Source organism: Hylobates moloch, unplaced genomic scaffold (genome assembly GCF_009828535.3).
Source record: "Hylobates moloch isolate HMO894 unplaced genomic scaffold, HMol_V3 SCAFFOLD_12, whole genome shotgun sequence".
NCBI classification, from domain to species: domain Eukaryota; kingdom Metazoa; phylum Chordata; class Mammalia; order Primates; family Hylobatidae; genus Hylobates; species Hylobates moloch.
In genome coordinates this window covers 50,855,963-50,876,656 of record NW_026652287.1, presented here as the reverse complement: position 1 = coordinate 50,876,656, position 20,694 = coordinate 50,855,963, and the positions used below count along the sequence as shown (strand labels likewise).

General features: G+C 52.6%; 1 protein-coding gene across 1 annotated transcript; it reads right to left on the bottom strand.

The window, feature by feature from the left end:
- Positions 1 to 343: 343 nt before the first annotated feature.
- Positions 344 to 18,724, bottom strand: B3GNT3 (UDP-GlcNAc:betaGal beta-1,3-N-acetylglucosaminyltransferase 3). Its single transcript, XM_032170113.2, has 3 exons — positions 18,650 to 18,724; positions 5,532 to 6,148; positions 344 to 2,342 (listed from the first exon to the last, which is right to left on the bottom strand). The coding sequence occupies exons 2-3, from the start codon at positions 6,096 to 6,098 to the stop codon at positions 1,791 to 1,793; spliced, it is 1,119 nt and encodes a 372-aa protein (XP_032026004.1). The 5' UTR covers positions 6,099 to 6,148; positions 18,650 to 18,724; the 3' UTR covers positions 344 to 1,790.
- Between the last annotated feature and the right edge of the window lie 1,970 nt (positions 18,725 to 20,694).

Genomic DNA, 20,694 nt, shown 5'->3' with positions numbered 1-20,694 from the left:
AGCTGGAAACAAGAATCTATCTTTGGCTGGCCAGGCACTGTGGCTCACGCCTGTAATCCCAGCATCTTTGGGAGGCCAGCGGGTGGATCACTTGAGGTCAGGAGTTTGAGACCATCCTGGGCAACATGGTGAAACCCCGTCTCTATCAAAAATACAAAAATTAGCTGGACGTGGTGGCACATGCCTGTAACCTGTAATCCCAGCTACTTGGGAGGCTGAGGCAGGAGAATTGTTTGAATCTGGGAGGCGGAGGTTGCAATGAGCCGAGATCACGCCACTACACTCCAGCCTGGGTAACAGAACAAGAATCCATCTTAAAAAAAAAAAATCTGTCTTTGGGGATATGTGGGGATATGAGCTGAAAGCAATAAGGAGCTATGAAGGGCATCTGAGCAGGGGGTGAGTGGGATGAGGTCAGATCTGCCTGATAGAAATTCCTGCAGCTTTTGCCTCACCTACGTCCTGTTTTATGTTTTTGTTTTCTTATTGCTGCCCAGATTGGAGTACAGTGGCGCAATCATTGTTCACTGCAGCCTCCAACTCCTGGGCTCAAGGGATCCTCTCACCTCAGCCTCCCGAGTATAGCTGGGACTACAGGCATGTGAGCACCACCACACCCGAGTAATTTTTTATTTTGTGCAGAGACAGGATCCAAAACTCCTGGGCTCAAGTGATTCTCCCACTTTGGTCTCCCAGTGTGCTAGAATTACAGCCCTGAGCCACAGCCCCATGCCCTGTTTTTACTAGTGTATATTTTCTACTGGAAAATAAGACTTTTAGGGATGAATGTGGACTTGTCTGTTGAGACTTGTAAATTTGCTTAAAAAAAAAAAAGATCTCCAAGTCTTCACAAAACTTTTATTCCCCAAGGCTGCCCCATCGCAATGCCTGTGAAGCTTGAGCGACAGACACTGAGGCCTGAAGCTGGTGGCTGCAGGGGGTCACTGGCTCACTCAGTCCCCCCGTAATATGTAAAACATAATGGGTGGGGGGGCCGCTGGAGGATCTGAATCTCTCCCTTCTCCAGGCAGTAGTGGGACATATGCCTGTTGGCCTTGGGCCCATTAAAGATCATTCCAGCCCCAGTGCTGTTCTCTGAATTCTTGGGGAACACAGGGATGGGGGCTCCCAGTGAGGACCCCAGAAACTCTGAGCTCTCACAACTTTCGAAGGACACTTGCCTCCCTCCTCTGCCCACACCTCCACCATTACAGCATTTGATCCCACAATTAAGGAGGGGGCGGTCCTATTCCACCACCTCTCTGGTATCCCCCCAACCTTCTGAGTTGTCTGAGACCCAAGAAAGGGTTAAGATCAGGACCCCTCTCTCCTGGGATGAAAGATATTTCTTATGTCAGCTCTATGTGGACACAGGAGTTTCTGGCTGGCCTGGAACTGCAGACGGAGCTTATCTGCCATTAAACCACTGCCAGGTGCACTGCTTAGCATCCTGTCTGTGAGTAGGTCAGAGCAGGGAAGTAGGACTTTGACTCAAACGGGATGGATGCATCCACAGTTGGAACTCTAGCAGAGGCACTTCTGCCATTAGTTGCCACAAAAAGAAGACGCATATTTTCTGGAGTTCCTCCAGCCATCCAGGGAAGATGCTGGAACAGTACCAGGTGCGTTTTGAAGGATGTGTAGGAGTTCACCAGCCAGAATATTAACTCATCAAACCTTCCCTGGCACTCCCCTATGCTCAGACCACAAAAGTCTCAGCTTCCTAGGAGGAAGGTGTTGCCCCTTCCTATGGAAAGAGGAGCCCAGAGGCTGGGGACTCTGATGCTGACTCAGTAGATCCGTGTCTGATTGCCGCAGGTGAGGTTGGGCTGGTTCAGTGCATCCCACATGAGCAGCATCTCATAAGGCAGGAAGCGGTGCACCAGCAGCAGGTGCCGGTAGAAGCAGGGGTCAAAGGAGGACAGGCGTTGCGATGGAACATGCATGCCAGCCGTGCGGATGCCCCTGTGGGAGGCAGGCTTCAGTCCCTCACGCTCCAGACACATACCCAGGAAGACATCATCAATGGGGAAGATGTCCAAGACATGGGCAGCACGGCGCAGGGCAGCGGCCGTGAAGCGGGACAGCAGGAAGCCACCACCTGCACAATAGGGTGGGTACCGCTCGTTCTGAGTCACCACCTTCGGCACATAGTACTTGCTCCACGAAGCCCGGATGGGGCCCACGTTTTGGATCAGTTGCCCCACGAAGAGGTGGCGGCCAGGGTCATGGTCCTGTAGGTAGGAGACCATGTTGTCTGTGTGTACAAAGACGTCATCATCCCCGTTGAGCATGAAGCTGGCGTTGGCGCACCTCGTCTCCTGCCACTGTAAGAACAGCACCTGCAGGCAGGGTGGACAGGGCATGCTTGCTTGAGGGCTGGAGAAACTGGCCTTGGGTCTCTATTAGCCACTCCAGCCCAGTGAGCCCAGGAAAGGAAGTGTCCACAATCCAGCCCGGGTTTGAGCCCCTGCCGGGTTACTTGGGAAACCCTCTCTGTGCCTTGGTTTCAACTCTCCAAACAGGCCTTATCATGTGCCTCTAGGAGTGTTGGGGAATCCATGGAGACCATGCTCCATGAAGCACCAAGAAATGCTGGAAAATTGTTACATTTACATTTATTGCTATTCCTTCCAACTCTGCCTGGCCAAGCCCTGTTGTTAAATAATCATTTGTATGAATTTTGTTTCTGAGACAGGGTCTTGCTCTATTGCCCAGGCTAGAGTGTAGTGGTACGATCACAGTTCATTGCAGCCTCAAATTCCTGGGCTCAAGTGATCCTCCCACCTCAGCCTCCCAAGTAGCTGGTACTACAGACACATGACGCTACTTACTCCTGGCTAATAAATTTTTTTTTAAGAGATGGGATCTTGCTATGCTACCCAGGCTGGTCTCAGACTCCAGACCTCAAAGGATCCTCCCACCTCAGCCTCCCAAAATGCTGACTTTACAAGCATGAGCCACGACTCCTGGCCTTTGTGTGATTTTTATTTTATTTTTTATTTATTTTATTTTTGGAGATGGAGTTTTCACTTTTGTTGCCCAGGCTGGAGTGGAGTGGTGCAATCTCGGCTCACTGCAACCTCCGCCTTCCAGGTTCAAGCAATTCTTCTGTCTCAGCCTCCCAAGTAGCTGGGATTACAGGCATGCACCACCACAGCTGGCTAATTTTTTGTATTTAGTAGAGACAGGGTTTCACCGTGTTGGTCAGGCTGGTCTTGAACTCCTGACCTCAGGTGATCCACGTGCCTCAGCCTCCCAAAGTGCTGGGATTACAGGTGTGAGCCACCGTGCCCGGACTGTGTGATTAACATCCACCTCTCCCACCAAACACTGGGGTTCCCTCCTTGGGCCTGTGTCTCTCTCTTTCCTATTCATGCCATCTCCCTCAGCACCCAGCATAGTGCCAGTGCTTCATGGGTGCTAGGTTCATATTTGTCAAGTTAATGTTTATCACACACTTTAAAAGGATTTTTTGTTTTTATTTTTGAGACAGAGTCTCACTCTGTCACCCAGGCTGGAGTGCAGTGGCACGATCTTGACTCACTGCAACCTCCGCCTCCAGGGTTCAAGCGATCCTGCTGCCTCAGCCTCCCAAGAAGCTGGTCTCGAACTCCTGGTCTCAAGTGATCCGCCCACCTCGGCCTCCCAAAGTGCTGGGATTATAGGCATGAGCCACTGTGCCTGGCCACTTTTGTGTTTTCAGAACACAGCACATTAAGAGGCCATGGCCCCTATCTTCCTCAGCCTCAGTTTCCCCTACGGTAACCTACACAGGCTGGGTATCTGTTTGTTGCTGGGCGCTGTGCTTGGTGCTTACCCTACCTTGAATCCTGAATGCACCCTTAGGAAGCAGAAGTGGTCCTCAATCTTATTTACAGACGAGGGAACAGAGGCTCCCCAGAGAAAACTGCAGTGAGGTCATCCGCAGAGAAACGGCTAACAGAGGCCTTGAACCCAGGCCTGTCTGTACCTCCTATGGGCAGGAACCTGCACAGTTCCCTGTTCCTCCTTGAAAATGTTGTCTCTACTTGTCTTGCTCTACTCAATGACCTAGGAGGGGTTCTTAGAGCCCCTCCATTTCCTCATCTGCAGATGGGCAGGATTTTCTCACCTCTCATGGCTTCTTTTTTTAAAAAATAGAGACGAGGCTGTGCGTGGTGGCTCATGCCTGTAATCCCAGCACTTTGGGAGGCCAAGGCAGGAGGATCACTTGAGGTCAGGAGTTTGAGACCAGCCTGGCCAACATGGTGAAACCCCATCTCTGCTAAAAGTACAAAAAAATTAGCTGGGCATAGTGGCGTGCGCCTGTATTCCCAGCTACTCAGGAGGCTGACGCAGGAGAATCACTTGAACCTGGGAGGTGGAGGTTGCAGCGAGTCGAGATTGTACCACTGCACTCCAGCCTGGGGGACAGAGCCAGACTCCATCTGAAAAAAAAATTAATTAAAAAAACATAAACATTAATTAATTAAATGTTTTTTTAAAAAAAGATGAGGTCTCACTATGTAGCTCAGGCTGGCCTCAAACTCTTGGGCTCAAGTGATCCTCCCTCCTCAGCTTCCCAAAGTGCTGGGATTATAGGCATGAGCCACCATGCCTAGCTACCTCTCATGGGTTCTTGTCCATCAAAAAGGTCTTAACTGAGCACCTGCTGTGCACCTGAATCTATTCTAGGCATTAGGGACACAGCAGTGAGTGAAATAGACATGGCCCCCAGCCTCATGGGGAGACAGAACCAGAACAAATAAACAAGGAGGTGTTGGCCGGGTGCAGTGGCTCACGCCTGTAATCCCAGCACTTTGGGAAGCCGAGGCGGGAAAATCACCTGAGGTCAGGAGTTCGAGATTACCCTGGCCAACATGGTGAAACCCTGTCTCTACTAAAAATACAAAAATTAGCTGGGTGTGGTGGTGAGTGCCTGTAATCCCAGCTACTTGGGAGGCTGAGGCAGTAGGATCGCTTGAAACCAGGAGGCAGAGGTTGCAGGGAGCCCAGATAGCACCACTGCACGCCAGCCTGGGCAACAGAGCAAGACTCCATTAAAAAAATAAATAAATAAACATAAAAATAAACAAGGAGATGTGTCCCGTGTCATTGCCAAGTTGAGTTGGACATCCAGCACTGGTCTGGGTGCCTTACAAACACCATCTCCTGTAAACCTCACACCAGCCCTCAGAAGTGGGTGGGACTCATTCACATCCCATTTTCCAGGTGAGAAAACTGAGGTACAGAGTGTTGAATGAACTTCTCCAAGGTCGAACACCAAGTAAGAGGCAGAGCTTGGATTCGAACCCGCATCATCAGGCTTGAGCTGTGTGCTAGTAACCTACCTCCTCTGCCCTTCCCCATAGCCTCCCCTAGAAGAAGACGATTTTGGGTCACCACGAGGCTGGTGAGGACAGCAGAAGGGCAGAATGGGCTGTGATGGACTGAGGAGGGTTTCTGGTCCCCTGGGTTCCTCAGGAGTGGGTGGTAATTTGGACAAGAAGGACACGTGGCCCCGATCAGGTGACCCCAGTCCAGCGCACCTGCTTGAGCGTGAGGTTGAAGAAGGAGTCGTGGAAGTCCCATTGCAGGATGTCTCCGTGAGTCTGTGCCTCCAGCTCCAGCAGCCGGTTGACCTTGCGGGCCTCGTGCGGGTTAGAGGCTGTGCCCACCAGGAAGAGGAGGCGCAGCTGCAAACCCCGCACCTTGCGCTCGCGGCCCCACGTGCGCCGCAGCATCTCGCGGCGCACATAGTTGCTAGGGGAAGACTTGATCACCAGCAGCAGGAAGACCGGCTGCGCGCACTTAGACGGGGGCACGTCCTGCAGCAGGGGAAAGGCGCGGCAGTGTTTGTACAGGAGGAAGTTCCGAACGTGCTGCGGCTGCGTGGCGAAGCCCGGGTGGGCGACTATAGAGGTGTTGGCATGGCACCGGGCCGGGGCTGGGTGGGTGGCTGGAGTGGGCCAGGCCAGGGCCTCGGGGATCGCCAGTGGCTGCTCCCGGACCTTGCAGGTGGGTGGTAACACTTGCAGACTGAAGAGGAGGAGGGTGAAAGCGCCGATGGCCAGAATGAGGGTGGCATTGGGCCGCAGGTGCCGGAGATACCTCATCCTGGCCAGCCTGGGTCTGGGGTTGGCCTGAGGAGCCCCCTGGGCGGCTCCTGTGGAAAACAAAACTCACTGAACACTCACCATGAGCAAAGCGCTTTTCCTGTGGCCCCCAACACCTGGTTGCCCTGTACAGTTGCTCAGGTTGGCAAAATATTGAAATTCACCCCCCACTTAACTCCTCCACCTCTTGCAAGACTCATTTCAAAGCACTACAACCCCTACTGGCTCTGACAGGTGCCCTGGCCCTCCCTGCTGGGGATTAATTTTTTTAATTTTTTTTTTTTTTTTGAGACAGCGTCTCTCTCTCTCTCTCGTTCTGTTGCCCAGGCTGGAGTGCAGTGGTGTAATTTCAGCTTACTGCAGCCTCCACCTCATGGGTTCAAGCGATCCTCCTGCCTCAGCCTCCTGAGTAGTTGGGATTACAGGTATGAGCCACAGTGCCTGGCTAATTTTTGTATTTTTAGTAGAGACGGGGTTTCACCATGTTGGCCAGGCTGGTCTTGAACTCCTGACCTCAAGTGATCCACCTGCCTCGGCCTTCCAAAGAGCTGAGATGACAGGCATGAGCCACCGTGCCCTGCCTTTCCGTGTGAAGTCTTAGTTTCCTTATTAGGACATGGGGGTGCTGAGGTTCCCTGCTCCACCTGCTCCAATACACACACACACACACACACACACACACACACACACACACTGGGGCCACTGCTCCCTGACTGCAAAAGGGCTTGATGCATATTAGCTGTGTGGTGACTGCCTCAGTGACTGTCAGTACACCATCCTGGTTACCTTGATTCCCCAGCTATTCCCCACTTACAGACAGGGACATTGAAGCTCAGCATGCAGCAGTATCAGAACCCAGGACTTTTTTTTTTTTTTTTTTTTGAGATGGAGTTGCCCAGGCTGGAGTACAGTGGCGCAATCTCAACCTCTGCCTCCTGCATTTGAGTGATTCTCCTGCCTCACCCTCCAGAGTAGCTGGGACTGCAGGCACGCGCCACCACACCCAGTTAATTTTCATATTTTTAGGAGAGACAAGGTTTCACCATTTTGGCCAGGATGGTCTCGATCTCCTGACCTTATGATCTGCCTACCTTAGCCTTCCAAAGTGCTGGGATTACAGGCATGAGCCACCATGCCCAGCCAGAACCCAGAACTTTGATGGGTGCAGTATGCCCACCTCATACATCCCTCAACTCGGGGTCACTGGGAGACTCCCTTCCCAGACCTCAGGGCCTCCCAGAATCTATCACAAGGGACTGCGTCATGGATGGCACCAAACATCCCTCAAAGAGAACCTGGCCAACTCTCGGCCACCTGGGGCACAGACAGGTGAATATCCGTGAACGTGCATGAGTCCAGTCCTGTTAACTGTCACAGTGACTCATCAGCCCCAGAGTGTTAACTGAGCACCTACTGTATGCTAGATGCTGGTGATGCAGCCATGACCAAGCCAGCCCTGCCCTCAATATAATAATAAGTAGAAGAGCTTGGGCAGCATGGTGAAACCCCGTCTCTACAAAAAGCACAAAAATTAGGCTGGGCGCAGTGGCTCACACCCATAATCCCAACACTTTAAGAAGCCAAGGCAGGTGGATTACTTGAGGTCAGGAGTTCGAGACCAGCCTGGCCAACATGGGGAACCTCACTCTCTACAAAAAAAAAATATACAAAAATTAGCCAGGCATGGTGATGGGCGCCTGTAGTCCCAACTACTCGAGAGGCTGAGGCAGGAAAATCACTTGAACCCAGGAGGTGGAGGCTGCAGTGAGCTATGATGATCACACCACTGCACTCCAGCCTGGATGACAGAGCAAGACTCTGTCTCAAAACAAAACAAAACAAAACAAAAAAATTAGCAGGCTGTGGTAGCATGTGCTTGTGGTCTCAGTTACTTGGGAGGCTGAGGTGGGAGGATCACCTGAGCCCAGGAGTTCAAGGCTGCAGTAAGCTATGATCACACCACTGCACTCCAGCCTGGGCAACAGAGCAAGACGCTGTCTCAAAAAAAAAATTGTAAATGATATTAACAATTAGTGACAGCCATACTAATTGCTACTGAGGCAGGTCCACAGGGGACCTGAGCAACCTAGGATCAGGGAGGTCCTGAAGGATGATGGGAATTCACTTGGGCAGACTGCGGGGAAAGGCATTCCAGACAGAGTGGAGCACGTGCAAAGGCCCTGAGATGGATACAAATTTAGGGTGTTGGTGGCAGAGCGAGGAGGCTGATGTGGTTGGGACAGGGGGAGAGAAAGGAGGTGATGATGGAATTATGGGACCCTGCTGAAGTACAAGAATAGAATGAGCAGGCCAGGAAGAACGTCTTATGTTTTCTGTGAGAAGCAATGGGGAGCCATGGAGGGTCTATGAGCAGGGGAGGAATCAGATTGATTTATACCTTTAAGAAGTCCCCTGTGGGCTGGGCAAGGTCGCTCAGGCCTATAATCCCAGCACTCTGGGAGGCTGAGGTAGAAGGATCGCTCGAGCTTAGGAGTTCGAGACCAGCCTGGGCAACATGGTGAAACCCCGTCTCTACCCAAAATACAAAAGTTAGCCGGCACGGTGATGCATGCTTTTAGTCCTAGCTATTCGAGAGGTTGAGGTGGGAGGATTGCCTGATCCCAGGAGTTTGAGGCTGCAGTGAGCTATAATCACACCACTCCAGCCTGGGCAACAGAGAGAGACTGTCATTTCAAAAAAAAAAAATTCCCTGTGGTCACTAAGGGATTAGGGACATTTCAATCAGGGCAGGGCAACAAAGGGAGACCCTGTCTCTGCTAAAAATAAAAAAAAGAAACAAAATTAGCTGAGTGTGGTGGTGTACACCCGTAGTCCCAGCTACTCGGGAGGCTGAGGTGGAGGGAAATTGGGTAACATGTAGGTGGAAGAGTTTGGTGGCCTAGACAGAGGCTGGCTGCTGGGGTATAGGAGAGAAGGCAGGTTTAGAAAATAAGGTGAAGGGCTGGGCGCAGTGGTTCACAGCTGTCATCCCAGCACTTTGGGAGGCCAAAGTGGGTGGATCACCTGAGGTCAGGAGTTCCAGACCAGCCTGGCCAACGTGGTGAAACCCCCGTCTCTACTAAATACAAAAAATTAGATACAAAAATTAGCAGGGCGTGGTGGCTCATGCCTGTAATCCCAGCTACTCCGGAGGCTGAGGCAGGAAAATCGCTTGAACCCAGGAGGCGGAGGTTGCAGTGAGCCAAGATCGCGCCATTGTACTCCAGCCTGGGCAATAGAACAAGACTGTCTCAAAAAAAAAAAAATAAGAAGAAAAAGAAAAACAAAAGAAAATAAGATGAAGAAAGTCATCAATGTTTTGATTACAGCCCAGATGTTAGGGGGTAGAAAAAGGACCAGAAGGAACAGAATGTGAGGAAACTCTGGGCAGTGGGAGGCTCAGTCTGGTATCCAGGTGAGAGCTGTTGGCCCACCATGGCCTATGAGCCAGGAAGGCCCAACAGGTATTGATTGTGTGTGCTGTGTTTTAAGAGACAGGGTCTCACTATGTTGTCCAGGCTGGTCTTGAATTCCTGGCCTCAAGCAATACTCTTGCCTTGGCTTCCCAAAGTGCTGGGATTACAGACATGAGCCACCTTGCCAGCTAATTTTTTAAGTTTTTTTTTTTTTTTTTTTTTTTTTTTTTAGTGATAGGATCTCACTTGCTCTGTTGCCCAGGCTGGAGTGCAGTGGCAATCATAGCTCACTGCAGCCTCCAGCTCCTGGGCTCAAGTGATGCTCCTGCCTTAGCCTCCTGAGTAGCTGGGACCACAGGCACCAGTCACCACGCCTGGCGCCAACAGGCAATTGTCATATGTTCCCTGCACGTTACAGTGCCTCCCCTGCACTCCTGTTCAAGGTGGGTGAAGAAACCACCCCAAGCCAGACACGGTGCCACCAGTGTCCAGCAGTGACATCCAGGCTGACTCTTGGGGACCCTCACCTGGCCGCACGCTGCCAGACCAGCTGGTCCTGCCTGGAGCTGTTTGCACTTCACATGCCAGTGCGATTTTGCCATCCTCCAGAACCCGGTTCCTCAAATGCACAGAAAAGCCATTTATTTCCTCTGCCAAGACCCAGAAGCCTCCGCCTGGGGTGTGGCTGCAGGATGTGGGTCCTCTCTGCTGCCATCTTTCCCACACAATCTCTGCCCTCACTCATCTGCTCCAGCTGCACCAGCCTCCTTAAACATGGCCGGGCGCGGTGGCTCACGTCTGTAATCCCGGCACTTTGGGAGGTTGAGGTAGGCGGATCACCTGAGGTCAGGAGTTCGAGACCAGCCTGCCCAACATGGTGAAATCCTGTCTCACTAAAAATACAAAAATTAGCCAGGCATGGTGGCACGCACCTGTAATCCCAGCTACTCAGGAGGCTGAGGCAGGAGAATCTCTTGAATCCAGGAGGTGTAGGTTGCAGTGAGCCGAGATCGTGCCACTGCATGCCAGCCTGGGCAATATAGCCAGACTCTGTCTCAAAAAAAAAAAATCCCTTAACACCCAGGCTCAGGCTGGATGCAGTAGCTCATGCCTATAATCCTTGCACTTTGGGAGGCTGAGGCTAGAGGATTGCTTGAGCCCAGGAGTTCAAGACCAGCCTGGGCAAAAAAGAGAGACCCTGTCTGTGCTAAAAATAAACAAAAATGTAAAAAAATTAGCTGAGTATGGTGGTGTATGCCTGTAGTCCCAGCTACTTGGGAGGCTGAGGTGGGAGGATCACTTGAGCCCTGGAAGTGGAGGCTACAGGGAGCTGTGATCGCACTTCCAGCCTGGCAACAAAGCGAGACCCTGTCTCAAAACAAACAAAAACCACCCAAGCTCAGCCCTGCCTCAGGGCCTTTGCACCTGCCACTGCCTCCACCTAGGACCCCCTTCCTTTCCAGCTCTTACCCTACTAGTCTTCATATTTAGGCTTCCCCTGAAATGTCACCTCCGAGACGCTTAACCTCCCGGCTAAAACACCCAGCCCCAGCACTGCTGATGTCTGTAGGATTTACCACCATCAGACACGAGAAATCTCTTCGCTTCTCTCCTGTCCGTCTGCCCACCCAGCCTGAAGCCCCAGGGCTGGGCATCTTATCTCCTGCAACTGTGCTCCCACAGGATGCTACCTAGTTTGTTGCAGAAGGGAAAAAAATACGATAACCATCACCTCCTATCTCACTGCAGCCTCACCCTCACTCCACGAGGCAGCAGCCACAGTCCCCTGCCGCACAGGTTCTGCCTCAGGAGACAAACAGATTTATAGCTTGGGAGACTAGTAAGCCTTGGGCACCCGTGATTCAGTCAAGATAAGTCACCTGTAATCCCAGTGATTTAGGAGGCCGAGGCAAGAGGATCACTTGAGCTTAGGTGCTCAAGACCAGCCTGGGTAACACAGCAAGACCTTGTCTCTACAATAAATTTTTTTTTTTTTTGGAGACAGAGTCTTGCTAGTTCACCCAGGCTGGAGTGCAATGGCATGATCTCAGCTCACTGCAACCCCCGCTTCCCGGGTTCAAGCGATTATCCTGCCTCAGCCTCCCGAATAGCTGGGACTACAGGCACGTGCCACCACGCCTGGCTACTTTTGGTATTTTTAGTAGAGACGGGGTTTCACCATGTTGGGCAGGCTGGTCTCAAACTCCTGACCTCAAGTGATCCGCCCAACTTGGCCTCCCAAAGTGCTGGGATTACAGGCGTGAGCCACCATGCCTGGCCAGAAAAATTTTTTTTTTAATTAGCCTGGTGTGGTGGTGGTGAGTGCCTATAGTCCCAGCTACTCAGGAGGCTGAGGTGGGAGGATCACTTGAGCCCAAGAGTTCAAGACCAGCCTGGGCCACATGGTGAGACTCCGTCTTTACAAAAAGTTTAAAAATTAGCCAGGTGTGATGGCTAATTAATTAGCCAGGTGTGGGCCAAGTAGTCCCAGCTACTTGGGAAGCTGAGGCAGGAGAATCGCTTGAGCCCAGGAGTCGGAGGCTGCAGTGAGCTACGATAGCACCACTGCACTCCAGCCTGGGCAACAAAGCAAGATCCTGTGTCAAAACAAAAAAACAAAAAACAGCTGGGTGTGGTGGCTTGTATCTGTAATCCCAGCTGTTTGAGAGGCTGAGATGGAAGGATCACTTGAGCCCAAGAGTTTGGGCAAGATGGCAAAACCCCATCTCTACAAAAAATACAAAAATTAGCCAGGCATGGTGGTGTGCGCCTGAAGTCCTGGCTACTTGGGAGGCTGAGGTGGAAGGATCACTTGAGCCCAGGAGGTCAAGGCTGCAGTGAGCCATGATCTCGTCACAGTACTCCAGCCTGGGGAACAGAGCAAGACCCTGTCTCAAAAAAAAAGTGCTGCCTGTTAGTGAAGTACTGAACATTAACAATCCATTAACTACAGAGGAGGTGCCTAGTATTTGTAATATACAAAATAGTTGCAAAGCAATAATGAAAAGTTGCAAGTTGTGTCCAAATATACTTTCCGAATTTTTTTAAAGTTGCAAGTCACATACATGATACATGAACATTAATAGTATCATGAGGAATATAAATATATATATTTTTAGATAGAGCCTCTGTCACCCAGGCTGGAGTGCAGTGGCGTGATCTCGGCTCACTGCAACCTCCACCGCCTGGGTTCAAGTGATTCTCCTGCCTCAACCTCCTGGGTAGCAGGGATTACAGGTATGTACCACCACACCTGGCTAATTTTTGTATTTTTAGGAGAGACGGAGTTTCGCCGTGTTGGCCAGGCTGGTCACAAACTCCTGATCTCAGGTGATCCACCCGCCTCAACCTCCCAAAATTCTGGGATTACAGGCATGAGCCACCTCGCCTGGCCTAATAGTATCATGAGTAATATTAACAAGCCACAAACAGTCTTCAGATACCAAATATTCATGGTCACTGAATATTCATGCTCCAATGCACAGATGATACTAAGTATTAATGACTCATTAAAAATTAATGACCACTAAATATGCAGAAGGGTTTTCTGCTCAGCAGAATCGTAGGCATTGGCAGCTGCACCCTGGCCCCATGTCCTCTGCCACTCCCAGGGGGCAGTCAAGGCTGGGCCCTTGCTCCAGGTGCGAGTGGTTCCAGGCACCTCTGTCGCCCTCAGCCCTGTTTTTTTGGTTTTATTTTGGAGACAGAGTCTCGCTCGCTGTGTTCCCCAGGCTGAAGTGTGGTGGTGTGATCTTGGCTCACTGCAACTTCCACCTCCTGGTTTCAAGCGATCCTCCTGCCTCAGCCTCCCAAGTAGCTGAGATTACAAGTGTGCGCCACCACACCCGGCTAATTTTTGTATGTTTAGTAGAGACAGCATTTCACCGCATTGGCCAGGCTGGTCTCAAACTCCTGACCTCAAGTGATCTGCCTGCCTCGGCCTCCCAAAGTGCTGGGATTACAGGCGTGAGCCACTGCGCCCAGTCTCAACCCTGTTCTTTTCACTGTCTGCAAGAGACGTGGGGCATGTGAAAGTCATCAAGGACCCTGCTGGCACCACCCGGGGCTAGATCTGCCCCCCTCACTCCCAGGACTATTTGGAGACCACGGGTGATGGGGAGTGGCACAGGGGGCCGGGGGATGTCCTGCCTGACACTGACTCAGAGGTCTCCATAGCATTAAGGTAATTCTCCCTGTGAAACTCCCACTTTCCAGATGAGGAAACTGAGGCCCAGATAGGGCTACTTCTGGATCCCTCTTTAGGGACTCCCAGGCCCAGATACCCCTAACCAGCCTGGTCGCTGGCTCTCAGTCTCTGCCTTGCCTGCAGCTGGGAGGACTGGTCTGTGAGCTGATGCCTTTGAAGCAGCCGTGGGGACCCCCAGCAGCCCTTGAGGAAGGGCCTTCTGACCCAGCTACTGACCATCCCTGGGACCTGGGCCGAGTAGCTGGGGCCACCCAGACCTTAGCATCCTCCTCTGCAAAGCTGGGATGTCAGCCGGGCTCGGTGGCTCACACCTGTAATCCCAGCACTTTGGGAGGCAGAGGCGGGTGAATCATGAGGTCAGGAGTTCGAGACCAGCCTGGCCAACATGGTGAAACCCCATTTCTACTAAAAATACAAAAAATTAGCTAGGTGTAGTGGCGGGCACCTGTAATCCCAGCTACTCAGGAGCCTGAGGCAGGAGAATCGCTTGAACCCAGGAGGCAGAGGTTGCAGTGAGCCGAGATCGTGTCACTGCACTTCAGCCCGGGTGAATGAGACTCCGTCTCAAAAAGAAAAAAAAAAAAAGCTGGGATGGTGGCAGAGCCACCAACTATCAGCATTGTTGTGGCCGCTGTTTTTCCAATTCTCACCAATCCTAAATTGGGATTTGGATGGAGGTGTGGATCATTCTGAGGCTGCCAAAAGGCAAAGCAACTTCCTGTTGCTTCTGGAAGAATCCTGTTTGAATACATAAGGACTTGAGTCCTGGGAAAGGCTAGAGGGTCAAGTGGTAGCTCCAAGCAGTGGCCTTTGCTCCAAGTGGCACATATGTGAAGCGCCAACAATGAGATTTTTTTTTTTCTTTTCTTGAGACGGGATCTTGCTCTGTCGCCCAGGCTGGAGCGGTGCAGTGGCGCGATCATAGCTCACGGCAGCCTCCAACTCCAGGGCTCAACTGATCCTCTTGCCTCAGCCTCCTGAGTAGCTGGCTCACCACAGGTGTGCATCACCACCCCTGGCTAATTTCATTTTTGTAGAGACATGTCTCGCTATGTTGCCCAGGCTGGTCTCCAACTCCTGGGCTCAAGTGATCCTCCCACCTCAGCCTCCCAAAGTGCAGGGATTACAGGTGTCAGCCACTGCACCCAGCCACAGTTAGATTGTTTTTTTGTTTTTTGAGACAGAGTCTCACTCTGTCGCCCAGGCTGGAGTGCAGTGGTGCTATCTTGGCTCACTGCAATCTCTGCCTCCAGGGTTCAGGCGATTCTCCTGTCTCAGCCTCCAGAGAAGCTGGGATTACAGGTGTGCGTTACCATGCCCAGCTAATTTTTCTAATTTTTGTACTTTTAGTAGAGATGGGGTTTCACCACGTCACCCAGGCTGGTCTCAAACTCCTGACCTTAGGTGATCTGCCCACCTCGGTCTCCCAAAGTGCTGGGAATACAGGTGTGAGCCACCACGCACAGCCACAATGAGATTTAATAGCAGCTGCCACCACCCTTATCATCTGCATAGTTGTGACTGCTCTGAGCAAGTGCTGAACACCTAGTGTATGCCACATCTGGGTCTAGGTTCCGAGGACACAGCCAAGATGATGGAGAGAAACACTCGTGTGCCTAGGATGCTGATACACTAACAGGGGACAGAGAAGTGGCAAACAGGACAATTTTCCAGAGGAGTGCAACCTCTGGGGGTGAAGAAACTCCAGGGTGCAGTTGGGGACACTAGCAGGAGAGGGTGTGAGCCCCTGGCCTGTGGAGGAACCCGAGGAGTTTCACTGAGCCTTGCAGAGGGGAGCCTAGAGTCCAGGTGGCGATCTGTGCAGGGAGGGTGCACCTCTGTCCAAGGTCACACAGCCGACTGAGGCCAGGGCGGGTTGGTGGGATTTGAACCCTGATCTGCCAACCCCTGAGGGTGGTTCCTCACCAGTTCTTACCAGTTTGGGTTTCCCAGTAATGATGGGCTGGTCCCTTTTTACAAGGAGCAGGAGTTGCTTTTGCAAACAGAAGGGGAAGAAAAGAAGAAGAAATAGCCCAGTAAATCCTTTAGGTTCACAGTGGCCGGACGCTGCTTTAGTGAAACCATGTGTGCTAGTGAGTTCTGTGTCAATATATACTCAATATTTGCACCGGGAAGTGCCTGGGTATAGAAAAAGGGGTGGGGTTGGGCAGGGTGACATGTGCACTTCAGACCTTGGTGTCCCAGGTTTCTAGGTCCCGAGGCTCTGTCATGGATGACTCATTGTATGTCATCCATGCCAGCCCTACCCCAGTGCAGGAACTGCCTGGGGCACCTGTGTGAGACTGGAAAGGGGCCCCTGAATAAACACCAGCCCTGGCCCAGTGGAGTCTCAAAGGGCATCTCTGGGCTCACTCCATAGATGGGGAAACTGAGGCTGGGAAGCCAGGCCGTGCATCGCAGTTCAACCTCAGACCCTTCGCACAACCCAGGAGTGATGGGGAACTGAGGTCTCCTGGGCCCCTCCTCTGGGGACTTCCTGGACCCCCACGCCCTCAGGCTGGTCAGGGCTCTTCTCCAAGCCTTGTACTTAGAGCTCAGAAATATTCATGATATTATTTCTGTGTGCAAAGATACATGTTATAAATGAGAACATAATAAGCTGCATAATTAGGACTAGAATCAATATGCCAGGTCCTGTGTGCAGCCTGGCCACCATCTGTCCATCTAAACTCCATATCTGTGCTGAGAAGTAGGGCTGCATTAGCTCCATTTTTATGGATAGGAAAATCGAGGCACAGAGAGGCCTAGAAATCCACCTAAGAAAGGTTGGGTGGCCGGGTGCGGTGGCTCACGCTTGTAATCCCAGCACTTTGGGAGGCCGAGGAGGGCAGATCACGAGGTCAGGAGATAGAGACCACGGTGAAACCCCATCTCTACTAAAAAAATACAAAAAAATTAGCCGGGCGTGGTGGCGGGCGCCTGTAGTCCCAGCTACTCGGAGAGGCTGAGGCAGGACAATGGCGTGAACCCAGGAGGTGGAGCTTGCATTGAGCCGAGATTGTGCCACTGCACTCCAGCCTGGGCGACAGAGAGAGACTCCGTCTCAAAAAAAAAAAAAAAAAAAAAAAAGAAAGGTTGGGTGGGAGCCTAGTTCCTGTCTTTAACTCCCAGCTGAGGAGACTTCCTTTAGTTTGCCATGTCGGTAGTGAGCTCACCATCATGAGGAGCAATCAAGGCAAGCCAGATTCCCACCAGGAAGAGGGTCCACAATAGGCATCCTCCCTGGCTCATGGGGTTGGGGGAGTGAGCAAATTCCTGCTTGCTCTGGGCCTCAGAGGCTGGTGGCAGGAGGAAATGTCACTCAGTGAGCCCTTACTTGCTCCTCCTGGGCTGACCTGGCTTGTCTGGATTCCTGAACTCTGGCCTGGAACAGAGAAGCATCAAGGCCCCCTTTTGGTTCCCCCACACCCAGAGCACCTGCCAGGAACTGCCACACCCTAGGGGTGAGGGTGAGGGAGGGTGTCCAGGCTGGACTGAGCAAATACCCAACTGCTCACCTAGGCCATGTGGAGGCCCAGCTGCCTGACCTGGGGGCCACACCTCTTCCTCCTGACACCAGCCCTGCCTGATGTCACCTTGAGAACAGGCCAGTGGGAGGAAGTGATGGCCCCCAGGTCTGGCCCCAGACCTAGACAGCCAGGTGGCTTCCCCTGGGCCCTGAATCCGAGATCTGGACTGCAGGAGTCCCCGGTCCAAGTTAAGGGGGGAACTCAGTTTCCTCTTGAGAAGTGTCCATTTAAAAAAAATCAGATCTGGGCATGGTGGCTTATGCCTGAAATCCCAGCATTTTCGGATGCCAAGGCAGGAGGATTGCTTGGGCCCAGGAGTTTGAGACCAGCCTGGACAACATAGTGAGACCCCGTCTCCACACACACAAAAATTTTAAAATTAGCTGCACGTGGTGTGCACCTGTAGTCCCAGCTACTCGGAAGGCTGAGGTGGGAGGATCACTTGAGCCCAGGAGGTTGAGGCTGCAGTGAGTACAGTGCATCGAGCCACTGTACTCCAGCCTGGGTGACAAAGTGAGACCCCCACCTCTACAAATAAAACAAACAAACAAAAAGTTTAAATCTGACCCAGAGGAAAAGATGGTCAGGATTCTTGGAACAAGAATGAATCTGAACAGTGGCTACAGACATTATTATTATTAATATAATTATGATGACAGCTGACTGTCCCTGGGCACCCACTGAGTGGCCACAGCTCTTATCCTCTCAACTCATCCTCGCCAAGGTCCCATGCCATGAGATCCCCCCTTGACACACAGGGAAACTGAGGCTCAGAGACCTAACGCCACTCACGCAAGGGCCCCCAGTGGCCAGCAGTACACCTCATCACAAAAATTTCCTTTGACTGAACGTTTCGGGCATATTCATCCCAGCTGGGTCATTGTTCCACCTCACGGAGGAGAAACTGAGGCCGGTTCAGAGACCAAGAGCAATGTGTCCATGCCACACAGCCAGGGCCCCTGGAATGCCGCCCAGCACCTGGCATTCCAGTCCCCAACCGGGGGCTCCAGCGCTGGCTTGCCCAGATACTCCCAACCAAGGGGCCAACAATCTCAGCAACACAGGTAACAGTAACAGCCAAGGCTGACTAAGCGGCATCCGCCTCGGGGGTCTGATCCTGCCCAATCTGGGAGGGGCGCCGGGATCCCCGGGTCGCCAGCTGTGGAGGAGGCCTCCTCCCCGACCCAGGTCCGAGCTGGCCTTGGGAACGCCGGAGGAGACAATTACGGATGGGTGAGGGCAACGGGGTTCTCGAGGCTCGGGGCTCCTGAATGTTCCCACATCTGCAGGGTATGCGCGGTGGAGACCGGCAAGGGCTTCTCCAGAGCCCCAACTTCCCCACCCCCAAACCCCCACCACTGGGGTCCGCCAGATCCTCCGGGGCCTGCCGACACTCACCCCCAGACGACAGTCCCGCCTCTGCCCCTCTACGTGCTCCTCTCCGCTCGCGAGCCGAAGAAAGAGTTTTCACCTGAGCCAGAGCTCCCGCCCCTCTCCCGCTTCCTCCCTCCCACCCGGCCTCACGCCTTCCTGCCTCCCTCCGCCTTGGCCGCTTGCCAGTCCCCCTCTTCCCAGCGGGGCTGAGTTTCCCTGTGGCCCAGGCGAAGTTCTCCGCCGGCTCCTCCCTCCCCGGCCACGCCCTTTCCCCTCTCCGGTCCCGGCTGCCACCTCTGCCATCCCGCTCTTGCCACCCTTGCCCCTCTCGGGGCTCACGACCCCACCCTGGGTCTGGCCCGCTGCTAGGGAATGAGCTCCTCGTGGCTGGAGATGAACAAGCAGCGCCTTGCGGGTTCGTGGCACAGAGACCGGTCAGCGTGGGCCCAAGTGTGTTCCGTGAAGAAATGATTAGATAAGGCCGTGGGAATAAGGAGTGAGGGAGGCAGGTTAAACCTTGCTGCACCTCTGCTCTCTGCAGTGGGTTCAAAGATTCCTGAACCTGGGGCCGGCGCAGTGGCTCACTCCTGTACTTCGAGAGGCCGAGGGGGGGCGGATCGCTTGAACCCAGGAGTTTGAGACCAGCCTGGGCAACATAGTGACATTCCATCTCTATATTTAAAATAATTCCAGGACCCGAAAACCTACGATGTGCCCCCAGACATCCAGATGCCACCTGCTGGCATTTGGAAAGGTTCTGGAAGTCCAAAATCAGGCAGATTTGTAGTCTTTTTCTTTTTTTCTTCTTTTGAGAGACAGGATCTCGCTTTGTCACCCAGGCTAGAGTACAGTGGTGTGATCTCGGCTCGCTACAATGTCGACCTCCCCAGTTCAAGCGACCTCCCCAGTTCAAGCGATCCTCCCACCTCCCAGCCTGAGTAGCTGGGACTACAGGCACCCGCCAGCATGCCTGGCTCATTTTTGTCATTTTTCTAGATAACGGGGTTTTGATATGTTGCCCAGGCTGGTCTTAACTGTGGGCCTCAAGTGACCCGCCTGCCACAGATCCCCAAGGTGCTGGATTATAGATGTGAGCCACTGCACCCGGCCTCAGATTTGTAGATTTTTAGGGTTGGGGTTGGCTAGGATTTGAACCCTGCCCTGTGCTGCCTCTGAATCTCTAGGAGATTCTAGCCTGGACCCAGCGTTGGGAGCTCTGGGGTTGGGGAAGTCCAGGTGTGTGAGCTGGGCTATGGTTTCAGGAAACCCCTCCTTCCTCCTTCATCCCTGTTTCTTCCCGAGGAGGAAGCCGAGGCGTATACGTGGCCTGGCTGTGCCTCAGTTTCCTCTCCTGTAAAATGTAAGAAATAGCTCCTGGGTCCTCTAGATGGGAGAGGTCTGGAGAGTGAACCCTCAGGGCAAATGCATGATTAAAACTGTATGGAGGGCAATTACCAGAAATCTCATAGTGTCAAATGTGGCACTACTGGCCTCGGTTCCGGGTGCACACACTTTCTTACTGTGATAAATCCTTGGACTTTGATTCAGAGTCCATGCTCACCCTATTGGGTCCCTGGGTTCCCCAAGTCATTGCCCCAGGAAGGGATTTGTCGGCCAGGAAGGAGCAGGAACCAAAAGTTCCATCCTGGGCAGGCGGGGTGGCTCACCCCTATAATCTCAGCACTTTGGAAGGACGAGGTGGGCGGATCATGCCAGTAATTCCAGCACCTTCCAAAGGCCGAAGTGAGTGGATCACCTGAGGTCAGGACTTCCAGACCAGCCTGGCCAACATGACGAAACCCCGTCTCCACTAAAACATACAAAAATTAGCCAGGCATACTGGCGGGCGCCTGTAATCCCAGCTACTCGGGAGGCTGAGGCAGGAGAATCACTTGAACCCAGGAGGTAGAGGTTGCAGTGAGCAGAGATCATGCCACTGCACTCCAGTCTGGGAGATAGAGTGAGACTCCGCCTCAAAAAATACCAAAAAACAAAAAAATTAGCCAGGCGTGGTGGCGGGTGCCTGTAATCCCAGCTACTCAGGAGGCTGAGGCAGGAGAATCGCTTGA

Coding starts and splice junctions, on each gene's coding strand:
- B3GNT3 (XM_032170113.2), bottom strand. CDS start 6,098: ATGAGGTATCTCCGGCACCTGCGGCCCAATGCCACCCTCATTCTGGCC. Junction 2,343..5,531: donor TCAACCTCACGCTCAAGCAG/GTGCGCTGGACT, acceptor CCCTGCCTGCAG/GTGCTGTTCTTACAGTGGCA.